This window comes from Calypte anna, chromosome Z, assembly GCF_003957555.1.
Source record: "Calypte anna isolate BGI_N300 chromosome Z, bCalAnn1_v1.p, whole genome shotgun sequence".
NCBI lineage: Eukaryota > Metazoa > Chordata > Aves > Apodiformes > Trochilidae > Calypte > Calypte anna.
In genome coordinates, this window is record NC_044274.1 from 29,169,368 (window position 1) to 29,181,939 (window position 12,572).

General features: G+C 34.1%; 1 protein-coding gene across 1 annotated transcript in view; it reads left to right on the plus strand.

Moving 5' to 3' along the window:
• Window positions 1–12,572, plus strand: part of CHD1 (chromodomain helicase DNA binding protein 1) — a 53,173-nt gene that overhangs the window by 23,232 nt on the left and 17,369 nt on the right. The window contains exons 14-27 of the mRNA XM_030467076.1: window positions 507–697; window positions 1,809–1,997; window positions 2,288–2,450; window positions 4,112–4,264; window positions 5,007–5,078; window positions 6,782–6,931; window positions 7,499–7,647; window positions 7,918–8,014; window positions 8,101–8,196; window positions 9,132–9,308; window positions 9,504–9,664; window positions 10,734–10,775; window positions 11,497–11,627; window positions 12,028–12,166. Coding sequence (XP_030322936.1) covers window positions 507–697; window positions 1,809–1,997; window positions 2,288–2,450; window positions 4,112–4,264; window positions 5,007–5,078; window positions 6,782–6,931; window positions 7,499–7,647; window positions 7,918–8,014; window positions 8,101–8,196; window positions 9,132–9,308; window positions 9,504–9,664; window positions 10,734–10,775; window positions 11,497–11,627; window positions 12,028–12,166 — 1,910 coding nt within the window. The remainder of the gene's footprint in view (window positions 1–506; window positions 698–1,808; window positions 1,998–2,287; window positions 2,451–4,111; window positions 4,265–5,006; window positions 5,079–6,781; window positions 6,932–7,498; window positions 7,648–7,917; window positions 8,015–8,100; window positions 8,197–9,131; window positions 9,309–9,503; window positions 9,665–10,733; window positions 10,776–11,496; window positions 11,628–12,027; window positions 12,167–12,572) is intronic.

Genomic DNA, 12,572 nt, shown 5'->3' on the forward strand with positions numbered 1-12,572 from the left:
ATAAACATACAGACCTCTGAAATTCCATAGTTTTTCTTTGCTATTGTACATACAGTAGTATGTATACATGTATTAATACTGTCTCCATAGTGTCTCTGCTGTCTCTGATACCACACACAGAGTTATTCTTAATCTTTGTGACAGTACGTATGAGTTTTTATAGATAGTCAAGAAGCAGAAAATTTTTACTTCATTTGTTTGAACATGCTGGGAAGAAGAGATCAATAGCGATCTCTTTTCTGTCATGAAAAAATTAATGCAGGTCATATTTTTGACCATTTTATCCTTTTAAACTTAATTTATATTTTCTTGGGAAGTTTGCACAACCTTTCATTGAATCTGGCAAATGTAAAAGCCATAATTAGTACTAGAAACATAGCTGTACATATTTTATTAAATTTAAAATTAATTAAAAGATGGTGGTTTTATCTTGGTTATAAAATGTGGGAAATTAAGCAATGTGTTTATTTCTATAATGTTTCTCCCCCTCCTCCGTTTCTTTTAAGTCATTCCTTGGTGGTCTGAATTGGGCATTCATAGGAGTTGATGAAGCTCATCGTTTAAAAAATGATGATTCTCTTCTGTACAAGACCTTAATAGACTTTAAGTCTAACCATCGTCTTCTTATTACTGGAACCCCTCTGCAAAACTCCCTCAAAGAGCTTTGGTCTTTGTTGCACTTCATCATGCCGGAAAAGTAAGAAATAATTTTTTATTGTTTTTAACATTTTGTTTTGGTCAAGCTTCTTGTGAAGTAGTTACTTGAAAATCACTAGAGGTAAAGAATCATATGGAAAGATAATGTAAATATTCTATAAAGAATAGATGGTGTTTTTTCTTTTCATGCTACTGCTGATAAACAATGCTTGTAGCAATTTCTACTTTTTTCTGTTCTAACAGTCCAGAAAAATGGTGTATTGAGGCATGGGTTAATATCTGGAAAAAAGGCTTCATCTTAGCCTAAGAGGGAAACCTTGTGGAAACAGAATGGAATCTTTCTGGTGTTAGCACTATTAATGAGAACAGATTTGTACCAAGATGCGCAGTATCCTGTATTTAAGTCAGCAAGGTGGTTTTCCCCATACAGTTGCCATAAAGTAAAGTTGCTGTATTGACCTTTCTTTTTGCTGAGCTTTATTGATACCTAGGATTAATTCCAGCTCATGTGTGAAGCCACATGTTCCTGTCAGACATCTTGTAACTGCCAAGCACCATAGCTCCATTTAGTTTGAGCTATAGATTGCTATGGATTATGTACTGACTTCTTCAGAATCTTACAAGCAAAGCCACTATGGTCTAGTACCTGTTCTTCATTTGAACATAAAGTCTCCTACTCATTTAGCACAAAGGACAGTTATGCTTCAGCTAGACCATGCAAGCTGCAAAAAATACATTAAATAATTTCTTGTTCTCTTGCACACCCTCCAGCCATGCCACATGCTGCTTTTTATAAGTGTAATAATGAAATTTCTGCAACCATGTATCCTTAGAGGAAAAGTAAATGTTTTGTTTCCACTGCAGAAGTTAAAATTTAGTAGTTATTTTGTAATTATCTTTTTGTAATTATTTTTTTTTTAAAATCCCATTCTTCTATTTAGAGGCAAAGCATCTGGAATTTCTTGTAAGGTGGAAATTCAGAAATTAGATAAATTTAAACAAGAGTGAGCAGTGAGGAAATCAAAATGTGTATGTGCTTTTGTGGTATATATATATGCCTTCTATGTTCATGTTACTTTATTCTTGAACCTTGCTTCTTCATGTCAGTCACAATATGCCAAAAACTTGAGTCAATTCTTAATATCTTGAAGGTTTTCCTCCTGGGAAGATTTTGAAGAGGAGCATGGCAAAGGGCGAGAGTATGGTTATGCAAGTCTTCACAAAGAACTTGAGCCATTTCTGCTGAGAAGAGTTAAAAAAGATGTAGAAAAATCTTTACCTGCCAAAGTTGAGCAAATTCTCAGGATGGAAATGAGTGCATTGCAGAAACAATATTACAAGTAAGTAACAACAGTTTTAAATTGTGCAGTTTACTAAAGTGTAGTAGATCTTGTAATGCAATTTGATCTTGAGGCTTAAAGGGTTTCACAGCAGTAAAATTCAGTGAAGCAAAGGCTCAAGAATTACACCAGTCTAATATCTATTAATGTAACTTCTTTTGTTTGGCATGTTAGTACATTATTATAATGTACATAGTGCTCTTTTTCTTTAGTTTATCTGCATTTGGAGTGCATACATCTGTCTGACTTTCACATATGATTGGAAATTACTTGTATTTTACATCTTATAGGTGGATTTTAACCAGGAATTACAAAGCTCTCAGTAAAGGTTCAAAAGGCAGTACCTCAGGCTTTTTGAACATCATGATGGAACTTAAGAAGTGTTGTAACCATTGCTACCTCATTAAACCACCAGATGATAATGAATTCTATAATAAACAGGAGGCCTTACAGGTAATTTAACTTAAAAAAAATATATATTTATTTTATTTTTTAGCTAAAGTTCTGGCTTACATCTGTAATGTTAATAGAATTTTTAGTGCTCTGGCAGTTTAGTAGTTTTTAATAAAGTATATGGATAAAAAGGTTCTCTGGGAAGTGTGCATGCTAGGTTTTTAGGCAAGTGATTCGGTTTTGTTTTTTTTTTTAATTGGAATCAAATAATTGACAGACATTTGACTAAATTAAATACATTAAATTTTAATTACAGTAAAAATAAAAAAGAAATAGTTTGATACAGACTGTGTGTTTCAATACAAAATAAATGAGACCTGGTTTAAACCTAAGCAAAATGAAGTGGCTAAGCAGATAAATGTGAGTGTGACTGGCAGTGATACACTAGAAATCCGTGTGATAGCAGGAAATGATCTGCAGAATGTTTGAAGCTTTTTTAATGATCAAATACTGTTCTGTGTATGTGTGCAAAACAACCAAAGTGAAAGGAAAGTAGCAGGTGTCAAATTCTCTCTGATTTCATTATTATTATTACAAATGGAAACAATTATCATCACTACCAAAAATGGTCCATTGTTCCTTTTTAATTTTTTAAGGTTAGCTTACATTTGTATGGAAACTGTTGAGAAGCCCAGCAACAGATAAAGCTGTTGTCATTGATGCAGTTTATAACAACATAAATGTTTCAAAAGATTGTATTTTTTCTTTAAGCCTTCATGTTGGTAATTTAAGCACCTTCCAAAAACTATGTTGTGCAGTGACAAATAGCCTTCTGCTTTTTGGCATAAATAACAAAAACACCTAGCTCAAAATCTAGCATTCCTTAAATTTCTGTGCCAAGCATCTTTACCTAAAGAGACATGCTGTTTTCAGTTTCACATTTGTTTAAATTTCTATCCATTATTCCCATAGAGCCTAGAATGTTTAAAAGGGTGTTTAGGAGTGTTACAATGTTATGCACAACAAACAAGATTCCTCCCCCTTTATCTTTTCTGAGAAACTTGATAAGCTGTGTTTAAAACTATTTAGAGGTCTAAGCAGTAGTACTTACTTCCTTTAAAAAAATGGAAAATTAAGAGAAAGTAGTACTGATTTATTTTTTTTCAATCATGCGTCTTTGGTTACCAGATTTTTCTTTTTTTTCTTGGCAGAAAAGAACATGGGTCTATATCATAACAGCTTCTATTTTTAAGCTCATGTGTTTACTTCATGTTTTCATGAAGTGTTAAGATGCAAGTTTGAGGCAGGGAACTGAGCAATGCATTTCCTTTAAAAATGTCAGTTAGTAGTAGTTCTTATTCAGTTAGAATTGACTAAAAATCAGAGTCCAGTTAATACTAAAGAGTCCAGTTACTAAAAATCATGTCCAGTTAATGCTGCATAGTAGTGAATTTATATAGATACAGAAGTATTGCCTTATGGTCACATGAATGTGGTGGGTTTTTTGTGTGGGGTGGTTTGTGTTTTTTTGTTAGTTGTAGGAGATTATATATTTTGTACATTGTATGTACTTTCTAAGTTCTTAAGGAATGTCAGCATTTGCATTCTTTTGTTCCTTCCCACAGCAGTAGAAAGAAAAACAAACCTTGAATCAATGTTTAAAAAGCTGCAGTGTGTATTAGTTTAGATTAACTTAATTTGTGATGTCTTGATTTTTGTAGCATTTAATACGCAGCAGTGGGAAACTAATCCTTCTTGACAAGCTACTAATTCGTCTGAGAGAACGTGGCAACAGAGTTCTGATTTTCTCACAGATGGTGAGAATGCTGGACATCCTAGCAGAATATCTGAAGTATCGTCAGTTTCCCTTTCAGGTAAAGTTTGGCAGCAGTAACCACCATGGTCCCCCATGGCTGCAGATCCACGTCCTGTCCCACCATGATCCTTCACAGGCTGTGGATCCACACCTGCCCCACCGTGGTCCTTCAGGGACTCCTCCACAGTGTTCTTCCATGGGTACCGGGGGGGACAGCTTGCTGCAGGGAAATCTCTGCTTGGGCACCTCCTCTCCCTTCTTTCTCACCAACCTTGATCCAGTATTGCTATCACCTTCCCTTCTCCTCTGCTCTCAGGTCTTTTTGCAGTTTGTTTTTTTTTCCTTTCTGAATGTGTTCTTCACCAAGATGCATCCAGCTTCCCTAATCTTGGCTTTGGCTAGAATGGAGCTGGGGGAGCTTCCAGCAGCTTCCAAGAGAAGCCTCCCCTTCCCCCCCCCCCCCCTCAAAACCCTGCCACCAAAACATCTGCTTCTGCTGTCCTCACCTGAGTAGGGAAGTTAGACAAGATGACCTCCAGAGGTCCCTTCTAACCTTAACTGTTGTATGAATATATGATCTTTACTACTTTGCTTATGAAAACATATATGAAAAATTGTTCCATAAAGACTGACAATTGCTCTGTGCTATGTTGTATTTCGAAGTTAAACTGATGAACTGAAAAATCGCATTAATTTTTTTCTTCTTCACATAACACTTTTGGCAGTTGAGAATTGAAGTTGCTCTGATTTTTAATATCGTACAAGAATTACTTTTTAACTGTAGCATTCAATGTCTTTAGAGACTTGATGGATCAATTAAAGGAGAATTGAGAAAACAAGCACTGGATCATTTTAATGCAGAGGGATCAGAGGTATGGTATTTTTTCCTAAGGAATTATTTTATTAAAAAAAAAAAATCATGAAAAGCATCGCACAAAAATGAAGGCTGAGAAAAGTGAAGAATGCATCAGTAAGTTTGAAAAGTCATTATTGTTGCCTAGACTATAAAGCTTCCAACTGCTGGGGTTTTTTTATTTAAGAGTTGGTTAATTAGAAAACATGTAACTTGGGCAAATGTTATTTAACGAGCTATAATTTTTTTCCTAGTGCTCTTTACCAAAGTTCTAATTACTTTGTCACAGTAAAATTACTACATAAGTAATTACTTACTACAGAAATTTAACTTCAGCCTTGTTGCTGTGTAGTACTTAATGTTTTCAAGAACTTGCATTGAACTTGCACAAGCAGTTAGCATCAAAAGCATCCTTTGGTAAAAGGCAGAATTAACTTGTGCATATCCTTGCATCAACTACCATCTCTAATTGTTTCAAATGTGGCTTCTGTTATTATTTGTTGCCACTCCTTACTTGTCCTGGAAGAAACAGCAAAGGACTAGCACTTTCTTTGTGAGCAATCTGTCTGTTACAGATTCTTTCTTCTGAGTTACAAGATTTGTAGTTTACTTAGCATTCCTAATATGCATGCCATTCCGTAACTCTGATCAGCTTAAATCTTTTTGTCTTACCCTTTCAGGTTTGGGGGAGGGGAGGTTGTTTTGATTTTGTTGTTTGTTGATTTTTTTTTTTTTAAGTAATTGAAGTATAGCATAGCATTTATCAGTTTCTGCTGAAATTATTTCTGCTGCGATGAAGGTAGTATGACTTAGATCTTAAATATAAATTTCAGGTATTTATTTATACATGAATTAATCCTGTTGCAAATTTCTTGCACAAACACTGTTGCCATTTTCTGAAATCTTTTTTGAGATAAAGAGGAACTTGAACTTCATACATTTCCAAAATGGAGGCAAACTGCATTTTTGCAGCAACAAAATGATATTCTCAGTTTTGTTTTTGATTTCTTCCCTAAAAATTCAGAACATTCTGTATGGTTTTGCCACTACTTAGCTAAGGTCTACATGGAAATTTCTAACACAGTTGTCAGGACTGTTTCATGACTGGAGTGGTTTGATGTTATCCTGCAATTGTACTGAAAAAATGGATTATTTTTTTAACCTGTTTTACTTCATCTCAAATTTCATATGTTGTTTTTTTTTCTTTTTACAGCAGTCCTTCAGAGTTGTCTCTGAATTACTAATTGTGTATCGTCTATAGGCTTTTTCACCTCACTGGTTATTCCGTGTCATACTGTTCATAAACATGTTGAACAGCATTGAACCTGGCAGAAGACTTCTGCTTCTGGTCTCTTAACCTGTAGATTTCAGGGTGTTACCTTCTTTGGCATGGGTGCTTAATCTTAAGGGCTTGGGGCATGGGATGAGAGGCTTTACAGTAGGGAATTTGTGCTTTTGGCCTTTGTTTGATTGAGATTTTTTGGCTGGTAATCATCTTCTTGGATGCTGCTTCCTTGAAACTGTTGAGAAATCAGCATTTACTTAGTAAAGAAATTTCTATCAATATTTGCTTTTATTTAAAGTAGCTTTAACTATAGAACAATTATAGAATTGGTAGTGTATGATTTTAGTAGTCTGTGTACAGAGTGCATAAGCAAGTCTCATATTGCTTTGATATTACAATTACTGTATATAAAACTATTTCATGTGTTATGATTTCAGGACTTCTGCTTTTTACTGTCTACCAGAGCTGGAGGCTTAGGTATCAACTTGGCATCAGCTGACACTGTAGTTATATTTGATTCTGACTGGAATCCACAGAATGATCTACAAGCACAGGCTAGAGCCCACAGGATTGGGCAGAAGAAGCAGGTATGGACATTGAGCTTTAAGCTCCAAAGCTGAAGGAGCATTCTGCACCATTCTCCTGTCTGCACCATGCAGTCTTCTTATGTTTTTAAGAATAACTAATACTCACTGCATAGATCAGAAAATATTAGTAATTCTCATTTAATTTTTTAGAATATCTCTACACAGCGAAATAGGATGTCAGCTGTGGTATATGGTTGGGACAGGGGAAAGGTTGTGTGCTTCTGTTTCCCATGTTCATTGCCATCAAGAAAATAACTGCTGCATCAGGCACATCCCTCTTGCTTAAGTATTTTTTTAGTTCTCTTCAGGTTTCTCTTTTTTGGAAGATGTAGAGCAGTAATGCCAAATGTACCAGTTTTGGCTGTGGCAATACTTGTGCCAAATCAATGAGATTTATAAAAGAAAGGTCTGAGAGTTCTAACAAATTCTGGTTGCTCAAAATTCTTCTCTAAAAACTGTGGTAAGGTGATGGAGCTATTTCATATTTGAAACCAGTCAATAAATTCAGAAGCTATGAAGACTGAAATATATCCTTCTTGTTCCTTACTTTTCAAAAAATATGCATAGGTTAATATTTATCGGCTGGTCACAAAAGGATCAGTAGAAGAAGATATTCTAGAACGAGCCAAGAAGAAGATGGTGCTGGATCATTTAGTAATTCAGAGAATGGACACTACAGGGAAAACCATACTACATACAGGCTCTACTCCTTCAAGGTATATTTCTGTTTATTTACAGATCAGTTTACTCTTAATTATATTTGACAAGTAAGTAAAAGTATGTTACTTTTTAATTCAATAATAAAAGGCAAAATAAGGTTAAGTAAAAATGCAAAGTATATTGTCTTTGTGGGCTTTTTTTTGCATAGTAAATATATATATATTATTTACTTATAAAAAGAATGCTTAGTTTGGTCATGATTACATAGAATTTAGGCAAGTTACTAAGGTAAAATAGTTTTTTATTTTACGCATCCTTTATTTCAGCTCAACACCTTTTAATAAGGAAGAGTTATCAGCAATTTTGAAATTTGGTGCCGAGGAACTTTTTAAAGAACCTGAAGGAGAAGAACAGGAGCCCCAAGTAAGCAGTTTTTCTGGAGCAGATAGATGGATCAACTGACAACATGTATGAATTATTGCATTGTAATCGAAAACTTATTTTTTTAGGAAATGGATATAGATGAAATCTTGAAGAGGGCTGAAACTCGGGAAAATGAACCAGGTCCATTAACTGTAGGAGATGAGTTGCTTTCACAGTTCAAGGTATTGCTCTGTTCCCTCCCTCCTGCCATAATTCTACTTTCCTTTATAAACTATGCTGGTTTTCTTTTATGAACCTATCCATATCTTCATTGTTACAAAGCAGATGTGTCAGTAAGTCAGCTCTGTGTTTCTTTATAATAAAATGTCTGCCATCAGTATAAACATTTAGAAATACATTGTGTATTTTGCTAGTAAAATAAGATACTTATGAATGACTGTATTGATAATTGGAATTCTAGTTAGAATTTGGAACAAAATGCATTTGTTCTAAAGCAGCTGTGGTATCGTTGAATGGAAAATAATGAAGTTTGCCTTTTCTAGAAACAGCTTTTAGCTCTGAAGTAGATTTGAATGCCTAGGATTTTAAGTGTTTCAAGTTAACATATAATTTGGGTGCAAAAAAAATTACAGGATGATGTATTTGCTTAGATCAGCAGATCATTGGATAGTTCTCCTGTCTATTGATCATATGAAACATAGTTTGAGTTCTACAGTGTATTTAAGATTAGATTTATATTGTTACGGTTTTGCATTAAGTCAGTCATTCAGTTGTCTTTAGCCCTATTTTGAAGGAACAGCAATTGCTGTACAGCTGTTGAGAGGATATTTGATTATGCATTTGTATCAGTAAATTTTTAAATGAAGAAAGATTCTCATCTTTTCTTAGTTCTTTTCAATGCCATGTTGCATGGAGTCTGTCTCTTTTTATAAATTAATGAAAGTACTTTTATTGGAGAAAATGTTTCATGAAGCATTTTGTATGCATTAACTTAATATATATTATATATACATATATATGTGTGTGTAAAAGTCATATACAGTACACAAAAATGCACTATATATAACTCTGTTTTCCTAAAATACTAGTTGCTCAGTCTTTTTCAAATAAAGTCATGTGCTCATGTGATGAAAATACATCTATTTCTTTACACAAGGTGGCCAACTTTGCCAATATTGATGAAGATGATATTGAATTGGAACCAGAAAGAAATTCAAGAAATTGGGAAGAAATCATCCCAGAAGTCCAGCGGCGAAGAATAGAAGAGGAGGAAAGACAAAAAGAACTTGAAGAAATATACATGCTCCCAAGGATGAGAAACTGTGCAAAACAGGTGCCTCCTGATTCTGTCTGACTTGTAGTGCTTTCATGTTGTTATTTGTTCAGTTTCTTTGTTGCAGATTGTTAGGTTTTGAATTTTGGGTTGTTTTCAAAACCTTTTCTGAACACGAATTTTTGACAGGCTAGATAAAGCTTTAGTTATGTTTTTTAATGACATAGTTTTGTACTGGTTATTCTGAAATTCCAGATCAGCTTTAATGGAAATGAAGGGAGGCGCAGTAGGAGCAGAAGATACTCTGGTTCTGATAGTGACTCTGTCTCAGAAAGAAAACGGCCCAAAAAACGTGGAAGACCACGTACTATTCCTCGAGAAAATATTAAAGGATTTAGTGATGCAGAAATCAGAAGGTAAGATCTGAGAGGACATGGATGTTTAAAAGCACAAGATGATGATCATGATGTTTTTGCTGTTGTTGTTTATTATTATTAAAATTGAAAGCACAGAAGACAATGGGTTTTTTCCTGAATTTTATTTTTTTTTATTCTTAGGCATTTCATGTTCTGCTTTGTGGTGCTTACATAGTAAGCTGTCATGGCAAGAATCTGAACCCCTATTAATGTGGCATAAAACTAGGCTTGAAAAATATTCTTGTTTGTTTTAAATTTTAAAATTTCAGCAAGTCATGGAGACAGTGATTTCTAAAAAGAGTTGTTACAGTAGATGAGTTTTTCTTTTAACATACATGCAAAATAATCTGTTTTATATAAAAACTGCAGTGCTGAAGTAATATGTAAATGTTTTTTTATTTATGTAGTGCGACTCATGAAATTTAAGTAATCATGTTTCTCTAAAATGCTGTAAAGCTTTCAAAATATTTTTGGCTAGAGAAGTAACTTCAGTTTCTTCCGTTTATCTAACAACATAGTGAATTGGTACTTTTTCCAAGATTATTCTTGTTCTTGCACTAACAATATGGTGGTTTGATTGTGAAGGAAATTGTCTTCTGTTTAAATTATTTTGTTTATTTATTTTTACTTCCTTTCTATCCCACTTATCTCATCACTTACACATTCCTACAGGGAGTATTTTTCATGTCATAGTTTCTAAAATCTTCAAATCATGCTTTGAAGATTCCTCTCTTTACTATGTAAGGCATAAAATAATGTCTGAAATCTTTATTTACAGTAAATCTACATTAAATTTTGATGATGACACATCCAGATGCTGAGTCTACTCGTGAGATTAATAAAAGCAGTTTTTGAAATAAGTTCTATCTTCTATTGTTTTATTTGCATCAGTCCTTAAACCAGTAAAACTGTGATGTTTTTATTATCTGGATACACTAAGCTGCCATACTGTTTCATTTTTCCCCAGTCTACATCTGTCATTACACTAGGATTAGTAATTGATTTTAAAATTGGATGAATACAATATAGTTATTTAAGCATATACTTAATAGTTATTATCTTTTATTAGGTTTATCAAGAGTTACAAGAAATTTGGTGGCCCTCTTGAAAGGTAAACTTGTTTGATTATTACTTGTGTAGGAACTCAGAACCTTATTTTCATAAAAATTAGAACAATAAATCAAGTATCCTCAGACAGAAGAGAAAACACAGTGTGTAGTCTTTTGCATTGATTAGACTGAGCTTTCTTTTGCCTTGACATGACTTTAGCTTAGTATCTTCCCTTTCTTCATGTATGGTATGTATGCAAAAAGCCATACAACAAATCTTTCAGTTTGCAGGACTAATTAGCCTGTACTCTACCTGCTGATTTTTCTGGTCTTCATTTATGATAATCATACAGTTGTCTTGTTTGATAGCCTGTTGAAAGCATATCATTTATCCACAGTCAGAGTTAGTTTTGCATTTTACTTTTTTTCAGCTATAATTTCTAAGCTTGATATATTATTATATATTTTAAGAACTTCCCATCTTTATTTCCTTACTTTCCTTAAGAGTAAGTCCATATGAGCATGTTATGTATAATATTTTTTTAAAGAGGTATACAGTACTTTAACTGAAAACTGGAGGGTTAGGGTCCTTTACAGTTTTTGTATAGTCCTCTGATACCAGAATCACTTTTTGTTTCTTGGGTCAGAATTTTACATGGTATAGCCAGTGCAGGTGAGTGGAAACTTACATGGTCATTTCCCTAGTTTCAGAAATCTGAAGGAGTCATTCATTCACATGGTTACTAAGGTTTCAGAGTTGTAAAAATGTGTATTTTATTACAGGTTAGATGCTGTAGCTAGAGATGCTGAGCTAGTTGATAAATCAGAGACAGATCTTAGACGTTTGGGAGAGCTTGTACATAATGGATGCATTAAAGCTTTAAAGGACAATTCATCTGGACAAGAAAGAGCAGGTACAATGTGTTCTGGGGTCATGGGTGCAATAAAAACATTTAAAAGTCTGAATTTTGTAGTCTGATCATAACAGAAGAGAGTTTTGCTGGGCGAAACTATAAATGAAAATGTTGGTATCCTGGGTAATTTTAAAAAAAGGGGTTATAGTAAGATGACTTCTTTTTCCCTTCCAGTGTGTGAATTGTCATTGGAGAATGCAGTATGTTTTGCTTTATTGTGAAATTTAGAACTAATGTTATTATCTGTAGAACCTTCTGGAAATTCAAGCATTTGTTTAAGAAAAGTTAATTTGGTATGATTGAAAGTTTGCTGCTACACTATCAGTCTTGGTTTTGTTACATTTTTCTGTATAATATTCATAAAGATAAATATTTTGATAGTTTTGTCATTGATTTTTAGGAGGTAGACTTGGGAAGGTTAAAGGCCCAACATTCCGAATCTCAGGAGTGCAGGTAAATGCAAAGCTGGTCATCTCTCATGAAGAAGAGTTGGCACCATTGCACAAATCCATTCCTTCAGATCCAGAAGAAAGAAAAAGGTATTGGGGTTTTTGTGGTGGTGTTTGGTTTGATTTGGTTTGGTTGTGGGTTTTTTGTTTGGTTTATTTTGGTTTTTTGTTTGTTTGTTTTCTCAGGGAAATAGTAATGTAGAATTTTTTTCAGATTTTATTAGCTTTTTCATACAACTTTGACTAAAGCACACTGTGACATTCCTGTCCCTCTGATCCAGGTATCCTGCTGCACATCTTATTCTTTCTTCCCTTGCCATAGAAGCCAGCACCAGCTTTGGCTTCTCAGTTATATTCACAAGGGATTGTATGTAGTCACTAGTGACCAAGAGTAGCATTCATGCTTGCTGATGAGCTGCTGCATGTGTTACCTTTGCCTGAGGGGAAATCACTGTCTGTCAAAATGCAGCAGTAGTTGTTTATACCCTCTGAACTT